The sequence below is a fragment of the Panthera leo genome, chromosome C2 (assembly GCF_018350215.1).
Source record: "Panthera leo isolate Ple1 chromosome C2, P.leo_Ple1_pat1.1, whole genome shotgun sequence".
Lineage (NCBI taxonomy): Eukaryota > Metazoa > Chordata > Mammalia > Carnivora > Felidae > Panthera > Panthera leo.
In genome coordinates, this window is record NC_056687.1 from 103,883,199 (window position 1) to 103,902,400 (window position 19,202).

General features: G+C 37.5%; 1 protein-coding gene across 10 annotated transcripts in view; it reads right to left on the reverse strand.

The window, feature by feature from the left end:
- Positions 1–19,202, reverse strand: part of PPM1L (protein phosphatase, Mg2+/Mn2+ dependent 1L) — a 288,540-nt gene that overhangs the window by 160,433 nt on the left and 108,905 nt on the right. For 4 of the 10 annotated variants that reach the window (XM_042903670.1, XM_042903669.1, XM_042903671.1 and 1 more), the window contains one exon: positions 17,365–17,519. The exons of 4 other annotated variants lie outside the window; for them this stretch is intronic. Coding sequence is in view for 1 of the 6 variants with exons in the window: in XM_042903668.1 (XP_042759602.1) it covers positions 5,297–5,323 (27 nt within the window). In the remaining 5 variants the exon portion in view is untranslated. Of the gene's footprint in view, positions 1–5,296; positions 5,370–10,212; positions 10,277–17,364; positions 17,520–19,202 lie in introns of those variants that run through there. 2 more of the 10 variants (XM_042903673.1, XM_042903668.1) reach the window with 2 other exon arrangements.

The window sequence follows — 19,202 nt, forward strand, 5'->3', positions numbered from 1 at the left end:
GACTCTTTAGAAAATGTATCTATATTTGCATATTCATTTCAAATATCCATGGAACATTTATAAAAGTTGATCATTTAATAGAGCACACAAATTCCTAAACCAAGAAGAGTTCAGTAATTTTCTCTGACCCAAAACAATACAAATAAAACAACTTAATAAACAAAAAAATCTAACCAGTTATAGACTCTGACAATAGAAATTGAGTCATGAACCAGTGAGAAAATTAAAACTAAGTTACAAACTATTTGAAATTAATAACAAAAACACTATGCATTCAAATGTAGGAAATACGGCCAAAGTTGTACTCTAGGGGAAACTAGTTCCTTGGCCTGAAGTGTGTTTCCTTGCATTCTCTGTATTCTGCAATCCGATTCATTAAATGCCTCCATATTCGCAAAACCATTCTGTACCTTTTATCTGGCATTAACTTTCTTGCCTCTGTGCTTCCCCAGCACCTTTTAAAAATCACTTCATTTCACATCTACATCATTCTGCTTGGTTTTATAGACACTTGAGTTTGTGTCCATCTGAACCCAGTGGACTTCTTGCTACTTACTAGAGGATAGAGAACTGGCTTTGTCACCTTTCTACCAACCCAGGACACAGCACTGTTAGAGTCACAGCTCTCTAACAGTAAGAATGTAGTTTGGGAAGAGGTTAGAATCCTAGCCTCATTATTTTGGAGTTGTCTGAACTGGGGCAAGCTGCTTAACCCTCCAGCCCTCCTTCTTCACTTATAAGTGGGGCCAGTGTCATCTCTTCCAGAGGTTTACATAATAAAACACCAAGCACAATGTCTGAAACATACCTTTGTTAGATAAATGGAAGCTGTTATGAACTTTGAAACATTCCATGAGTAAAGGAAAAACCCAAGAAATAGGGGAGGAGTGAAAAACCATGGAATTTGAAAGCCAAACAGACTTCTCAAATCCTGGTTCTGCCAATCACTTAACAGTATGATCCTGGGCAAGCAAACTTAACATCTCTGAATCCTTATCTCCTCCTCTGTAATTCTGTGAAGTTACAGATTAGAAATTGGCCATATAAAACGCTTAGTAGGGCACCTGGAACACAATAAGTGTTTATAAACAGTAGCCCTTGCTGTCACTGCCACATTGCCTCAGTTAGAGGTCTTCATGAATGTCTGCTGAATTGAAGTAGAACTTTACTGTCAGAATCTCACTTGGATTGGCATGGTCCCCTAAGAATCCAAAAAGGGTCAGAAGTGACAGCAAGTTATCAATTTAGTGAGGCAAGAAGCCCCCATGTGTGACTGTGGTTCAGCAGGGGTCAGAGTAACTGAGGCCTCACAATTAAAAAGTAATCTCATATGAGGTTGTCTTGCTGAATAATTTGGTAAAAATCCTTTTCATGAAGTTAGATCATTAAAATTGACACCAGAGCAATCTCTGAGACAGCCCTAGGCAGGTTTCACTCCTCATTAATATAAATTAAATTTCTCAGGAGATGCTGTGAATCTCCCCACCTGACAAACAGTGTTGACATTTACTGGATTTCCCTCTGACCTTTCTGGACTTAAGAAATACTTCCAAATATTGACTATGAATAAGCTATTATTTTTGGTTTTCACTTGACAACTATTCTTGAGAGTAAAGTGATTTTGCCTACTTTATTTTTCAGAAAGACCCTTCATTTAATGTGTCACCTTCCATTTTATGCTTAAGAACACATGAGGTTCTGCATGCCTAAAGAGGAGCAAGTGTGAAGTGAATGACAATTCTGGGGCATTATTCTTTATTGGAGATCTTTTTTCCTCCATTAAATAAAGACAGGCGATTTTTTTCTTCCTTAGAAGTCAAAGCTAAAAGTCTTTCAATTGGTTTCTCAAATACAAGGAATGATAATAAAGGCATATTAAAATATCACTGTTACTCCTTTTGTTGGTACTAATGAATTTCATTAAATTACATAGTTGTAAAATGTTAAGAGGGACAAAGCTTCTTGCTAAGTAAGTGATTGGGTAGAGGTGGGATGCTGAGAATACTGTTATTAAAATATGCAAACATGAATGTTCACCAGGGATAGTGTAGACTGAAGCTTCTGGCTCTGTCATTTCCCTGCATCCAGCTGTCAGTCTACCTAATTATTACAGTGCCATTCTGAAAGATGAATTTTGATGAATTACAGAATCTCAGAGCCAGAGGCATCTTTAAAATTACCTAATGCAACCTACATATTACTGATCAGAAATCATTTGCTCAAAGCTTTAAAGCTCATTAGTGGTCAGAGCCAATGCTAGCATTGAGCTTTCTGTTCTCTTTGCCCCATTCCACATTCCTTCACGTTAGGATTAGAGGTAAGGACCACCAGCACTATAGAGATTCATGCAGGGGTGACGGTAGAAGGCTACGAAAAGCAAAAAGTGACTACCTAGCTAGAGACTTCAGGAGCATTGTCATCAATTGATAATGAATCTTTATGAAAGTCAGTAATAACAGAAATGTCAGCTAGTCACAGTGACTAGACTAGTAATCATTGTAAGAGGTGTTAACAGTCAAAGGAAGGATACACACTAAAACTACACTTGGTGGGAGCACCCAAAGGTTAAAACACAAAAGATAAAGCACTATTTCTACTTGGTCATAGAACCATCTGATTATCTAAAGTTTCCAAATGACCTTCTAATAAGGCTAGACAAGATCATAATGGAAGCAATTCCCATTAATGTCAACTTGGTTTATGATTCTGTCAAAATTTCCATCATAATTCCAAAGATTTAGAAACACAAGCCTCTCAGCCAATAAATACCTTTTCTTTTTGATCATAATATTGTAAATGATGATTTTTATCACGTCAGAACACTTTAGTAGTAGAAAATAAAATGTGATGCATCATTGTTCACATGACACCTACACCTAGTTTTGAAAGAAGGTAGGAATGCTCTGGTCACCAGCTTGAATATGTCATCAATCTTTAAGACAACACACTTTTCTTCTAAAAATTGATTTGCCATGAGTAAATTGAAATAAACTTCCTTTTAAAAAATAAATATAATTTTGGGGTGCCTGGGTGGTTCAGTTGGTTGAGTGTCCAACTTCATCTCAGGTCATGATCTCACAGTCCATGAGTTCAAGCCCCATGTCAGGCTCTGTGCTGACAGCTCAGAGCCTGGAGCCTGCTTTGGATTCTGTGTCTCCCTCTCTCTCTGGCCCTCCCCTGCTCAGGCTCTGTCTCTGTCTCAAAAATAAATTAAAACATTTAAAAAAAATTTTTTTAATAAATATAATTTTGGGGGCACCTGGGTGGCTCAGTTGGAAAAACATCTGACTTCGGCTCAGGCCGTGATCTCATGGTTCATGGGTTCAAGCCCCACATTGGGCTCTATGCTGACAGCTCAGAGCCTGAATTCTGCTTCCGCTTCTGTGTATCCCTCTCTGTCTCTCTGTCCCTTTCCTACTCGTACTCTGTCTCTCTCTCTCAAAAAAAATACACATTAAAAAATATAAAAATAAATAAATATAATTTTTTGAGGAATCATTTGCCCAAAACTCAGTTCTTAACTTTGAATATTTAAATATGATCACTAGAAAAAATATGAATGGAAAATAAGATTTAAAAGTCAAGATGTGCAGCTGAGCTGATTTATAAAATAAGCTACAACTTTTAAAATACCACTTTTTTTTCAACTGCTCTGATTCCAATTAATAAAAAATATATGTACTGAAAGACATTCGAAGTTAAAGACTTTTTTCCCCACACTATTGTTTCAACGCTAGGTAAATAACTCAAAGTAAAATTATAAGGAAGGAATTGAGAAACAATACTAAAAAAAAAATGCATTGACCCCAATATCAACTTAACAAATATTACTGAGCAACTACAATGTGCAAGGCCTTCTCCTAAAAGTTTCATCACGACAACCTCTGAAGAAGCTTTCATTCTAGTTATAGAATAAGCACAAAAAAACCACTATGATACCCAACCTAATGTGAGAGGGGAATCAGAGAAGCTTAAAGAAGCAGCAGCATTTGAGAGGGGACTTTTGGGAAGAGTAAGATTTTGCAAAATAGGACAGGACAGCAAATAGAAGAGTAGAGCAATTTCCTCGTCCTAAGGTATCAATTAAAAACCTTTTGAAAGAGGGGGAGTTGTTTCCTGCTAACAATATTAGAGAACTTTATACTGTCTTTAGACTGCATTTTTCAATTTATAAAACATTTTCTCCTTTCCTTCCCCTCCTTCTTCTTCAGGAACAGATATTAGGGGTTTGAGGTGCCTCCTTGATGTCCCTATTGAGAGAAAATACCCAAAGGATCAAGGGCTTCCAAACAAAATAAAGCACTCTTTTATAAATTTCTCAGAAATGGTATGAGCATCACATTCTAAAACACAGATGGACAAGTATTATTCCCATTGTATCCATCACAAAACAGGTTCAGAGGGGATAGTGATGACCCAAATGAAAACAGTGGGTGAAAAGGAGCGCTTGCAGGAACTCAGCCAGGTCTTCCAAAGTTAAGAGCTTTTCACACTAGCTCACCAATGTGAGGATGAAATTCAGAGTCAGGCTATACCACTGTAAAGTCCCAAGTGACATCTAACCCCTATTTTAGGCAATAATGTGAACGTAACATCAAATACAAACTATGATAACTTCCTTTTCTTCCCCCAAGACACTGTGTGATAAAAGGCCCAGGAGAAAAAAAGTGGAAGACCTGTATTTTAGCAAAAATAAAAACAGATAACAATAAGTTAACAAGTTCCTATGAAGTGAATTAAAATATCATATAAAATCTAGAATTTCAATATCGTTAGATCCACATTTCTAAATTGATCATGATGCCTGATTATAGGGAAATCAAATCTGCTGAAAGCAAGTTTATTATTGAGTATGTTTTTTATGCAAAAAAAAACCCAAAGTATGCTAAAAATATGGGCAAGGCCAACAAGCTTTGTGGTTGTTGATGTTGTTGGTAAACAAGATTCCATATCTACTGAGGTATGAATAATAAACTGGGGATCTGACTAGAGAGCCAGACAGCTTCTAACTCAGAGCTGCTACTAACTGGCTTGGTCAAGGTACCTCATCTCTCTAGACCTTAGTTTCTAATCTGAAAAATGAAACAACTCAACTAGGTATTATTTATGAGTTCTTCTTTTCTAGAATTGAGTCTATTAATACCCAAACTTTTGGACATATGAGAGGCAATTGAAAAGACTACATGAGCCATTTTCCTCTAATGGAATTTAATAAAACTTGCACATCTGAAAACCTAAAATGCACACAAAACAGATAAGTCAAGTTTCATGAAACCACTGTAATACCCGTACTTACACAGCACTTTGGTGTTTCACAGTGCATTTTCGCTTCATGTTTCCTTCACACCTTGAAGCCACACTCATAAGTACTTGCAAGAGAAACAGAAACCAATAGTCTATCTCTTTCTTGCAATGCTGGAGATATTAAGTAGCAATAGAGTTTCAGTGTAGTATTTATAAAGGTCCTACAAGCACGTTTTACAACGATTATCCCAGGCTCATGATAATTTTACTCTGGCAGAATTTATAACAGCAGATTATACAACTCAGCTAAAATGGTCTCCAAGTATAGTATATTGTTTTAAACTACAATGAAGGTTAAAGATGGTTTAGAATTTCATAGGGTCATGGTGCCAGGAGATAATCCTGGTTTGATTTAGGGAGCTCTGTAAATAAAAACAATTTCACTCACTTTCACCTTTATATTTTGACATCTGGAGACTGGTTTGTGGAATCAGGAAAATGACAGATGAGACTGAACAGGAAATGCTATTCGGTTCATGTCCCAGGGATATTATTTAACAAAAGTGCTGAGTGAGCTATTTCAAAAGCTCAGCTGGAGGGAAGGCATTCACTATATGCTATTTATGATGCTCTTAGAAACATCTCAGGAGGTATAAATTTTGGCAACTTATACACATTCCTTTAGGCACTTTCCTATATTGGTTCCCTGCATTCTATATACAGAAAATTCTTATCCATCATAAAAAGGAGAGATATTATCATTTCCAATAGGAAGCATATGCATTTTGATGATGTAAGGAAAGCAAGTTCAGTATATTCTGAGGTACTTGATCAAGAAGTAAAGACATCTTGCTTCCGAGAATCACTGAGGACAGTCTTTATGGGTTTACTACATGATACTACATTATGTATACAATTTTGTACATACATACACACACACACACACACACACACACACACACACACACACACACTTCTACCTGAGAACTATTAAGAAAAAATTATCATGCAGATCTTTGTCAAAAAACTAAACACATAGATTAAAAAAAATAAACAGTTATACAGCCAAAAGAATAATGATTTTTACTGAAATGATTGATCCCTACTATCAATGAATTACAGGAATCTAATAAGCAATTATAAACTCCCTCCAATTTCCACAAATGATAACATATAGCAAAAATCTGAATTTTAACTTTTTTCTGACCTCTTACAAAAGTGCTAAGAATCTAAGAATCAAAAGAAATGTGCTGCAGTGCCTGGGTGGCTCAGTAGGTTAAGCATCTGACTCTTGGCTCTGGCTCAGGTCATGATCTCGCAGTTCGTGAGCTGGAGCCCCACATCAGGCTCAGTGCAGCCAGCGCAGAGCCAGCTTGGGATCCTCTTTCCCTCTCTCTCTCTGCCCTTCTCTGGCTCTCTCTCTCTCTCAAAATAAATAATAAACTTAAAAAAAAAAAAGAAAGAAATGTACAAAGAGAAGTAGTATCAGTTGCACAGCACATCCTTGATACTTCTGAGCCAAATTATGTGTTTGTTTTATTGAATTTTCAAAATATCAAACCTCAATCTTTAGCAGAAAGTTTCCTATATATTGTATTGTTTGAAGATACATTAATGTGGGTTTAAAATATTCATATAAAAGTAAATTAGGCTTAGAAATAAACTTGTAAATTCTAAAATGTACTCCCTTTGCATGATAATAGTCCTGGTACATTATCTGCTGCTATTCTAGAGGTGATCTATATAACCTATTTAGCCTTTGCTTACATGTTCATGTTCATATTTATACTTTTCTTCATGACTTTTTAATAAGGTTTCTCTTGCAAAAGTTTAGCAATTAGGGCTTGAGCCTTAACTGTTCACGCCACTGAGAGAATAATTTATACCTTAGGTCAAGTCAAAGATGGGGTGGAGACAGGAAGTAGGAGGTTGGAAGAATGGACGTGAGATATCAGAATCATCAAGGAGCCCACATTGTTCCTAACCTTCTGAGCACCTGTCCCAGTCCTGCCCCACTGCAAATCTGTTACACTGAAAAAGGGCATGAGTAAGGAAAAGGATAAGTATGTCTGCCTTTTGAAAAAGCTCGACAGGTGTAAGAATACTGACCCTGATGACTGAAAGACAACATCTTTGGGGAGATATTAATATTAAGTCAAGGAACAAAGGATTCGGAGGTCCAATAAGCTCGGGAAGTGACACACACTAAATCTCCCTTCATGGGGCTCACGCTGCACATTAGCACAATAAACTGAGAAGTTTAGGAATAAAGAAACCTGTTAAACCTTATTCAATGATATTAAAATCTTATTCATCTATGAAGCTTTCCCTCAACACTAACTTGGGAAAATAATTTAGAAATCCTGAAATATTTATGAAAATGTCCCTATTCCATTGTATGGGGGCTCTGTGTCAGAAGATGTGTATACTGGCACTTTAGTACAGTGACCAGATTTTTAAGAACATCTAGTAAAAGCTAAATCTTATTCAAGTACAAGGTTATTTACTTGGTAATGGTGTCATAGTAGTTATTAAATGCATTAGTCTGCTCAAAAGCCACCATTAGCACTACTAAAACCATTTGTACCACTGGGTCCCTGACAGCACAGAGGGCACAAAGTTATAATGTCTGTTTAATCTCAACTGTCTCTAAAGAAATAAGACCACTTGTTATATCTCAAATGCCTTTCCTTTCCCATCTCCACACCATTGCTTTTGTTTTTGCTCTGCCTGGAATGCTCCCCCTACTAGGTCTCCAAATGTTAGTCTTACTAAACCAGGTACATCTACCTACCTAAACACCAGTTCCCCCATGAAGCCTTTTCTGGTTTTCCAACTGGCTGACTTCTACCTGCTTTTAAACCCCCCAACCACTGTGAGTATCTCTTAAAGCAAGAATCAAATTCTTATTATATAACCACAGGTCTTCTAACCTCACCCTCCAATTAGATGGTAAATCCATTAGGGATAGGAACTGTGTTTTTCTCCCCATATACATGAAGAAATTTAGGCCTAGAAAAATGTAGCAACTTGCCAAAGGTCACTTAACTAGTAAGTGGCAGTAGTGAGATTTACACCAGATCTGTCCAACCCCCAAACCCAGGGTTTTGCCATTATCCTCCATTCCCTCCAACTCTCAGACAGCAAGTCAATGGTTCCCATGGCAACAAAAAGACCATAAGTCACAATCTATTGGAGACAGGACACATAAAAGTTCTACCTATCTGCCCTGCCTCATTGCTTGGCTTCTGACTCCATGTGTTAATTCTACCTTCTGCTTGTAGACCTTCATTCCTCCAAATATATTCTTGGAAACAATAGTAATGAGAGATGTAAATCATGTTTTAGAAAGAGCTTTATGGGAAACTGTATGCTAAACAAAGTTAAAAATATTGGTTACTTACTGCACGACTTTGCACACCATTTAATATGCTACCATGCAGCATTATATATGTTTTTGTATATATATTTCATATTTTTAGAGGCATAAGATATTGGCACTTATTTTAAGTATCAAAGAACAGAACTATCCTCCATAGGTTTCATCTAACTCAATAGAGCAGTGCCTCAAAGAGTTTTATTTTAATAACATCATTTTCACAATATAATATATACATAACAAAAAATTCATTTCAAAACACTTAATAACATGTATCTAAATAAGAACTATCATAACCAAATACTATAGGATTTAATGTTACTAGGATTTAAAACTAGCAACAGTCTACTTTGTGCCAGCAAGTGAGTGATTAAGTGCTACCCACACAATGTCTGACATTTAATGAGGGAGTCACATGGATGGATACAGAATATGTTTCACTCAATGATTAATATAGGTTCACTATATTTAGTTTCTATTTGAACATTTCACCTTTTTTTCCCCCATCCCTGAACTCAGCCAAGGACATGGGATAAATGTGATGACTAAAAATCACGAAGTTTTGATGAATGAAAAAGATGAGAATAAGACTGATTCTTCTAGGAGAAAATGAGACTTTCCTCCATTAAGTCATTTTTAGACTAGTTGCAGTTATTTAAAATAAACTCAAATAATATGTGCCTCTCAGGAGTGCCACTAGGTGACTTGGGGATACAGGTGAGAAATTTTTCATTTACACACTTTTATATCTGTAGTAGGTAGAACTGTGTCCCCAAGAAGAAATCTATTCAAGTCGCAACACCTCTCTCCCCATACTTATAAAATGTGACTTTATTTGGAAATTGGGTCTTTGCAAATATAACCAAGTAGAAAAGAGGTCATGGTAGATTAGGGTGGGCCATATTCCAATAACTAATGTCCTTAAAAGAAGAGAGAAAATTGGATGCAGACATAGAGGGGCACACGGAGAACCCCAATGATGACAGAAGCAGACAGAGAAATAGAGTTGCAAACCAGAATTTCCCCTAACCAACAGAAGCTAGAAGAGGCAAGGAAGGATTCTTTCCTAGAGCCTTCAGAGAGACCATGCCCCTACCAACAACCTTGTTCGCAGACTTGTAGTGTCCAGGACTTAAAGAGAATGAGTTCCTGTTGTTTAAAACCACCTACAGTGGTACTTTGTTATGGCAACCTTAGGAAACAAACACAACACTTTTAAAATTTTCTACATTGCAACTATACCCCATATTCAAAAATCAATCAAATTAAAATAAGTAAGTTCAAGGAAATGAAAACACAAGCCACAGACTGGAAGAAAATATTAGCAAAGATATATCTGATAAAGGAAACTGTCATTTAAAATACACACACACACATGCACACACACACAAACTCTCACAGCTCAATAGTAAAATAGACAAGTAAATAAACAGAAAACAAACAACTCAATTGAAAATGGGCTAAAGCTCTAAAAGACACCTCACTAAAGAAGATATACAGATGGCAAGTAAGAATATAAAAACATGCTCTAATCATATCATATGTCATCAGGGAAATGCCAATGAAAACAACGAGATACCACTACATACCTATTAAAATGGTCATAATCTGGAACGCTGACACCACCAAATAAATGCTGGCCAGCAGCAAGCAGGAACTCTCACTCATTGCTGGGAGGAATGCAAAATGGTACAGCCACTTTGAAAGACAATTTGACAGCTTCTTACCAAACTCAACATATTCTTACCACACAATCCAACAATCACACTCCTTGGTATTATACCCAAAGAAGTTGAAAACTATGTCCACACAAAAATCTGCATACAAATGCTTATAGCAGCTTATTTATAAATCCAAACTTGGAAAAAACAAGATGTCCTTCAGTAAGTGAATGAAGAAATAAACCGTGGTACATCCAGACAACAGAATATTATTCAGTGCTAACAAGAAATGAACTAAGACATGGAAAAAACTTCAATGTATATAACTATGTTCAGAAGCTAATCTGAAAAGATTACACGTTATACGATTCCAACCATATGACATTCTGGAAAAGGTAAAACTATGAAGACAATAAAAAGATTAGCAATTGCCAGGGGTTACGTTAGGGGGAGGGACGAATAGGCAGACCACAGAGGATTTTTAGGGCAGTGAGACTATTCTGTATGAAATTATAATGGTGGATGCATGTCATTATATAGTTGTTCAAATGATCAAATGTACCACACCAAGTGAACTCTAATGTAAAATGCGGGCTTTGGGTGATAATGATGCATCAACACAGGTTCATCAACTGTAAGAAATGTACCACTCTGGTGCAGGATGTTGATAATTTTTTTTTTTTAATATATGAAATTTATTGTCAAATTGGTTTCCATACAACACCCAGTGCTCATCCCAAAAGGTGCCCTCCTCAATACCCATCACCCACCCTCCCCTCCCTCCCACCCCCCATCAACCCTCAGTTTGTTCTGTTTTTAACAGTCTCTTATGCTTTGGCTCTCTCCCACTCTAAGGAGGTCATCCATGTGTGGGATAGGGGGTATACAGGAAATCTCTGTACTTTCCACTCAAGTTTGCTGTGAATTTAAAACTGCTCTCAAAAACAAAGTCTAGGGATACCTGGGTGGTTCAGTCTGTTAAATGACTGAACTTCAGCTCAGGTCATGATCTCTTGGTTCATGAGTGACGACATTAAACCCTGTGTCCAGCTCTATGCTGACAGTATGGATCCTGCTTGGGATTCCCTTTCTCCCTCTCTCTCTCTTTGCTCCTCCCTTACTTGCATGCACTCTCTCTCTCTTAAAATAAACAAGTAAACTTTTTAAAAAGTCTAATAAAAAATATTTTTAAATCACAAAGTAAGCCAAAAGTTGTTGTGGTTTTTTTGTTTTTGTTTTTTTTTTTTTTTTTTTTTTTACAGTAAACTCTACTCCCAATGTGGGGCTTGAATTCATGACCCTGAGATCAAGGTCGCATGCTCTACTGACTGAACCAGGCAGGTACTCCAAATTCTGCTCTTTTTTATATTATAATTTATTAACCATCTTGAACCCATGACTAAAATATGCTACTTTTCCTCAAAGCTTTACATGTTCCTTTGTTCATTTCATTCATTTATTCAAACTTCAACTAAAGTGCTAATTCTGTGCCAGATGTGGTAGCCTGGGAAAGGTTCTAGAGAATCCAGAAACCAGACACTTCCTGGCCTTTAAGATGATGTCTACTCTAATAAGTAATTATAGAGGAAATAGATTGTATCAACTCATAGTAAAAGCATTATTCATGTATCTTGGAGAATTAAGATTAAGATCAAGTTTTTAAGTGCTAGTCAACCATGTAAAGAGAGAGATGATCTTTCTCCTTCCCTCTATTCAAAGATTAATGATATCAAATATATATTAATTACTTAACTGTTTCAAGAAAGATCTTGGGAGATAAGATGCAAACTGCAAGAGAGTGAGGTCACTGGATATGTGCCATGGCATGAAAACCCTAATAAGAATTCTGAAAAGGAAGAATAAGTATAAAAATTTTAAAAACATACTTGAGGGGCAGCTGGGTGGCATGGTCAGATGAGCATCTGACTTCAGCTCAAGTCATGATCTCACAATTCATGAGTTCGAGCACCGCCTCAGGCTTGCTGCTGTCAGTGCAGAGCCCACTTTGGATCCTCTGTCCCCCTCTCTCTGCCCTTCCCCCTCTCATGCTCTCTCTCTCTCTCTCTCTCAAAAATGAATAAACATTTAAATAAATAAATAAAAGAAATACATGAGAGAATAGTTGAAAATGGAAGCAGATTCGGAAATCATTAAAACTTTGGTGTTAAGAGAATGAAAATTAGAAATTTTATTTTCTAATTAAGTTGGAGGATTCTTTCATCTTGAAAAAGAAGGGGAAGAGTGTCTTGAATTTATTCTGAGGAGACACTGATCAAAAACAAAATTATGTACAAATCAGGCTCAACAAACTTCTTCACACTATTCTCTCTCCTAACCTTCTGTTTCTACGCTATTGCCAAATTAAGAAAAAATTGTTAACTCAGTTTCCAGAAATTGACAGCATAATTTAGTGTTTTCTCAGCATGAAAAAAAAATTGGAAGAAAACATTTAAGAGAAATGGTGCCCTCTCTTGGAACCAGGTCCTCAATCTTCGTAGAAGTAAAAATACAGCAAAAGTATCAGACACCATGTTAACATGCATCTTCAATTCACATCCAAAGGATTGTTGTGTAAACCTATAGTTAAAACCTTTGCAAAAAAAAATACAGTCCTCCTTAGTGCCTAATTATATGTATGCATTGGTATGCTTCAAAATAAAAGAACATTACCTTACAAAGTGGTATTTTTAAAATGCTGCTGAAAAAGTAAGAAAAAATAACAAGCTGCTCTCTATATTAGGAATCACATGCAACCAAGCATTTAAAAAATTACCATAAAGTAAAACAAAGAACTACTATCCTATGAAATACACACTGAGTTTCACTATATCCCCAAATCCTAATACCACTGTATTTGGGGAGTTGAATGTAATCAATGGAAGAAAATGGAGAAAAGGGATAAAGCTGCAAAATCTGGGTTGGAGGGGAGAAGGACTTGTGGTAACTTGTTCTTGCTCAAAATGCCCCAAATCAACCTGATTAGATCAACCTTAAGTTCTTGACATGTTAGGAGCTGGTTTCCCCCAGAGGACTAGAGATACTTCAGTACAACTTTTTATTCTGCTTGTACTGGTATTTGGTAGCAACTTCAAATGCAATAAAGTAAGGATTCAAATGCATTTAAAGTAAGGATTCCTTGCTTTAAAAAAAAAAACAAAACTGCATAATGCTATTTCCTCAGTAATACGAAGTAATAGGAACACATATTTGAGAGTAGAATCATTTGGATTGCTACTAACTTAATAGCAATGAAATCTTCCACTTTACTGCAGTAAAACATTATGACAAACCCCCATCTAGAGGATGTGAAAATGTTATTGCATTTCTTTTCCAGAAATGTATATACTCAATCAGCGAGTGTTCTTCCCCAAGCACCAAATAACTCCTTCCAAGGAAGCTTGTTTTCTGAACTCTTCACCCTACATTCTTTCTAAATTTTACTCCTCTCCATTTACCCAATTTTAACTTAACTGATTGTGAATCCAAAGACACATGTTTCCTATTTTCATTTGGCTGCTGAAAAAAAAAAACAAAACTTAATGTACATTAGGGAATGCATGGGTGAATGTGGAAGGTAGGAGAATGGTGAAAGAAAATAATAATGGTCAAAGCAAAAATAAGAATATTGTTTTCTTCCTATTGTTGCCAGGAAGATGACAGAAATTTCCTCTCCTTGTAAAGAATTACCTAATTATAGGAAAGAGTATGCTGTCTGCTTATATCCATCAAAAGTGGATATTTTAAAGAGTACTACAAGCTGTCCTCCTAAAATGGGGCCAGAAAAGCGAAGCGTGGGTAACTGCATCAAGTGAGTGACAGCAAGAAGCACCATCTCAATACCTGTCAATCATACGTTTGCCATCATCTATCTGTTCCCTGATCTCCTAGAGCAGCAGTTAGCAAATGGTTGTCTCCAGATCAGTGGCATCAGCACCAGCTGGGAAATTAAAAATCCAAATTACTGGACCCCACTCTAGACCTACAGCATCAGAAACTCTAGGGATAGGGCATATGAATTTGTTTCAACAAGCATTGGATAGGATTCTGACTTGATTAACCATGTCCTACAGCAACTTACGATCGGCCAATTCATTCTGGCTTTTAATCATATGCTACTGGAATTGTTACTAAACATTTTCATATGTATATATTCTCCAACTAATTTATAAAATCCTTGGGGCAAAAATTCTCTCTTGTCCCCTTAGCCTTCTCTTACCCACCAGCACCTTTCCTAGAGCTAATAAGCAAAGGTAATATAATGAGCATTCCTAAGGACAGGAACCGGGGAGGAGAACCTTGGAAAGAGTTCTTTTTTGAACAGGATATTCTAGTCCACCTGAGATATCTATTTTCCTTAATTAAAATCTAGGAATAAAAGGCCTGAGTTCTCCAATTTACAGTCTAGAGAGGACTCACTCATTCTTAAGATAGAACTGCTCAGCATCAGAATTTGGATAATCCAACTGAAAAAAAAATTAAAAGTTATATAAAATATTTCCCTCAAAGGCTTGGCAACCTGGAATAGAGCGGAGAAGAAGAGGTAGCATTTCTTTCTCAGAAGCACATAGTAGGAGTCACATACAGGGGAACGTTCATTAGTTACCCCTCTGGCAAGATCTAGCCTTCCAACCTCTTTTAATATGAAAGTGCTGTTTTGTTTGCCTTCTCTTTCTTCGCTACATTCACAACATAAAAGGTAAATACCTCCCCTCACACACAGGGTGTCCTCTCTATCCTTGGGCAAAGTGGAACTAGTTGCTCAGTTGCTAATGATTCAGGTTATGAGTTTAAAAAATGTTGGGAACTTAGTGGTGGTTCCTGGGGAGGAATTCTTCCATCTGGCATAAATAAATGAAATTTGTTCAGACGGGTTCTGTTAGCATTGAGTATGTATCCTGCTAAGCTGAATGTTTAGAGATGTTCCACATTATGATGGCAAGGATCACCTGTACCTCCCTTGTCCTAAACCCCGTATTTCTTAAGTGTCTGCACACTTGAGAGTAAGGCTTCTCTTAGGTTCCTCCACTCCTCCAATGAATACATCTGGCAGGTTCTTCAACCCAATCTGAAAAGGGGCCTTCTTTGGGACTGAATGTTTATAAGCCCCCAAAATTTATGTTGAAACTCTAACTCCCATGGTATTTAGAGATGGAGCGTTTGGAAGGTAATTAGGTTTGGATGACGTCATGAAGGTGGGTCCTCATGATGGGATTAGTGCACTCCTAAGATATCAGAGAGTTCATGCATGAGCTTGCTCTCTCTCCCTGCCATGTGAGAACAAAGCAAGAAGGCAGCTATCTATAAGCCTGGAAGAGAGCTCTCACCAGGAGTCAAGTCTGTCATACTTTGATCTTGGACTTCCCAGAACTGTAAGAAATAAATGTTTATTGTTTAAGCCACCAGTCTATCATATTTTGTTACAGCAGCCTGAGCAGACTAATGTAGGCCCCAACCCTGAGCTTCTTTCTCCTCCATGGCTTCTCACTATACCTCTCTCCCCAAATTCTTAGTAAAGATAAGAAAACATTTTATCTGTATATGCCAATGCAGGTATGAGCTAAATTATCTGTATACAGTCCAACTGGGCCAATATAAGTGGTGCCCTATGGGGAGGAGATAGAAGGAACCAGCTGCCCAGCCTCCAAAAAAACACAATGGTTTCTAGGAACCAGGCACAATCAGAAAGCAAGAGAGCTGTCAGACCTCAAGAGGAGATGAATACTAAGGCAAGAGGCATCTCAGCAGAAACAACTGCCATCCCCAGCTTGCCATGAACTAAGACTTGGGAAGAACTTTAAAGATGGCAAAGACCAAATTTCTCTCCAGCCTGTTGAGAATGCACAAAGTCCTCTGCTGAAAATTCAGCTATCCAGAAAGAATTTTAAAACTGAATATTTCTTACAAACCTCAATTTGAAGTCAGATATATACCTGTGACACACACAGCTCATAATAAACAGTCCTTAGAGGAGAATTCAAGTTAAATCCAGGTCTCTGCATTGAAACACCTGAGAAAATATCAGACTTTTAAAAAATGCAAACCTTTGTCCTAGGCTGGATTCTTGCAAACCTAGATGCTCTAGAATGTGGCAATGTCCGTTTCTCTTGGCTAATTAGCAAAACTGCCCTTTTCCTCCATAGTTAGTGGTCCACAGCCTATGATTGGTTACCTAGGTGCAGAAGTCATTCTCAAAGGATATAAAAAGACCAAAGGCTTTTTGTCACATGCTAGGCTCAGGTTGTTGTGTGCAAGACTCAAAAAGAACATGAAATCTTTTTTTACTCCCTCTGTGTCATTAGGGAAAATGGGACATGCCCATCTCCCAATAAGGTACTTCAACCATTGTAGTTGTTCCCTCACAGAGCCTCTGCGTTAAAAAGATCTCTGGTAACCCAGTGCAGGATATATGGGAGTTCTGAATTTCCAGGGCTCTGTTGTTCACTACGAAATCAATTCCTCTAAATATAAAATTTAGTGGTGCTGTCATATGGAGTAGTACAGTATCTGCAGTAGCATACAGGAGCACATTCAGAGAAGAGATTTGAATTTTGGTTGGAAACACAGTGATGGATTTTTTCTAACATCCTGTTTGCAAATTTTCTCCTACAAGTCATCTCTGCTGAAGAAGCTAGGCATGATATACACATTTAAAAAAAAACAAACCGGAGCGCCTGGTGGCTCAGTCAGTTGGGTGTCCAACTCTTGGTTTTGGCTCAGGTCATGATCTCATGGTTTGTGGGTTTGAGTCCTGTGTTGGGCTCTGAGCTGCTGATGCAGAGCCTGCTTGCAATTCTCTCTCTCTCTCTGCTCGTCTCCTACTCTCTCTGTCAAAAATAAATAAATAAACCTAAAAAAAAAAAAACAACAAAAAACTAAAGTAATCAGGATCTCATCCAACACCAGTATCATTTTCCTTGTTCTCCTTCAACTCGAGGTCTGCAGTTTGCCATCATCCCAGGCTAGCAATGTGGCAGCATGGTCTCCAAGTTCTTCCCTCAGAAGCCGTCAATCCCTTACATTACTGTCACAAGTGACTCAAATTTCAAGTATTAGAGATGAAAATCTACTTTAAACACTTACCAATTAGTGTCATCATGAAGGATAGATTACTTTGCATCATTCGTATACAAGTTGTATACTTCCTACAAAAAGTAGATTTGCTTCAAAGAATTGGTCAAAACAGGTGCCACTGAGACCATCAAGATCCCCGTAAAGCTTCTGTTCTCATGCTTTTCCTAAAAGAGTAAGGGGAGCCTTTTTAAACATTTAAAGACTAGGGCTTAGAGCAAATGGGAGAAGGTGTGAAAAGTATCTCTTTGTCTGACTCTGAGAGTGAAATCTGCAAAAAAGCTAGGGTTTGTGTGTGTTGTCACTGAATGTTAGGGGCCCCAAAGGTAATCCAGGGGCCTAAATGTTCAAGTATCATTCACAGCCATTCTGGATGTACAGCATGGCATATATGGTCCTGAAGACACATAGAGTCTTGGGTTCAAATCCCAGCTGCTAGCTATGTGATCTGGACAAGTTTTATTTACCCTAAATGTGTTTCCTCACACATTTATCTTCCTATAAAATAGGGAGAGTAATAGAATCTACTTCATAAGATTGTTTAAATGATCATTGAATGAGAAGATATGCAAGCACTTAGCATAGTACCTGACACGTAGTTAAATCCTCAACAACTCTGAGCTGTTTTTTCCTAATTTTTAAAACTCCCTCTAAATCTCCCTGTTAAGTGGGACATCCAACCCAGAAGAAAATTAGGATTTTCATTTTGCTTTTTGAAAGATGTGCTAGAGTCTTAATAGAGGGAATGAATTCACATTTAGAGACTTATTTACACAGGGGATGCCCAAGCAATATTTTATCCCGGCCACAATGGAATCAGATGCAAAGCTGCTGTAAATATCCAGAAAACTAGTATTTTTAACAGCTCAATATTGAAGATAGCCTTGATATTTTGTAATTCCAACATCAATAAAGCTCTTTAATATTATTCCAGCTAAGTAATTCTATAATAGACCAAATAAACTCTCTTAATCTATAAGATGCAAAAAGGGGGAAACTAGATCAGTGAGTTTATTTTATATCAATAATCCTGTCTTTTAAAAATCTAAAGACATGATTCTATACTAGTAGTTACAACTAGGTGTTCTGGTTTAAATATGTATAATAGTCATAGTTCTGGATATATAATGCTGTATAATAAACCCAAAGTATCTTTTTTTTTTTTTTGAGAGAGAGAGAGAGAGAGAGAGAGAGCACAAGCAGGGGAGAGGGGCAGATGGAGAGGAAGAGAGAAAATCTCAAGCAGGCTGCATGTCTAGCACACAGCCCCGATGCAGGGTTTGATCTCAGGACCGTGAGATCATGACCTGAGCCAAAATCAAGAGTCTGATGCTTAACTGACTAAGCCAATGTCCCCAAAAGTATTTTAAAACAATAGCAATGCCTATTTTGTTCATGAATCTTCAATGCCAGCTCAATGGAGATAGTTTATTTCTGCTCCAATCAGCATCTGCTGGGCCAGCTCAAAGGCTGGGGGCTGAAATCATCTGAAAGCTTACTCACTCACATATCTGTATGTTATCTAAATGGGGAAAACTCATCAGTTGGGAACTGGAACAGCTGGGACTCCTCTGGCATCCCTTCTCACTCGATGTAATTGTCTTTCCACGTGATCTCTCTAGCATGGTAGATTCAGGGTACCTCTAGCATGGTAGATTCAGGGTCCCAAAAAAAGGGGGGTCGGGAGGGAGAACCAGGAAGAAACTGTACTGCCTTTTATGGCTTCACCTTGGAAGTCACCCATCATCAGCTCCACCACAATCTAGTGATCTGCCCAGGTTTAAGGAGTGGGAACGCACACCGCCTCTAGGTCTGTGAAACCACACTGTAAAAAGGGCATCTAGGATAGG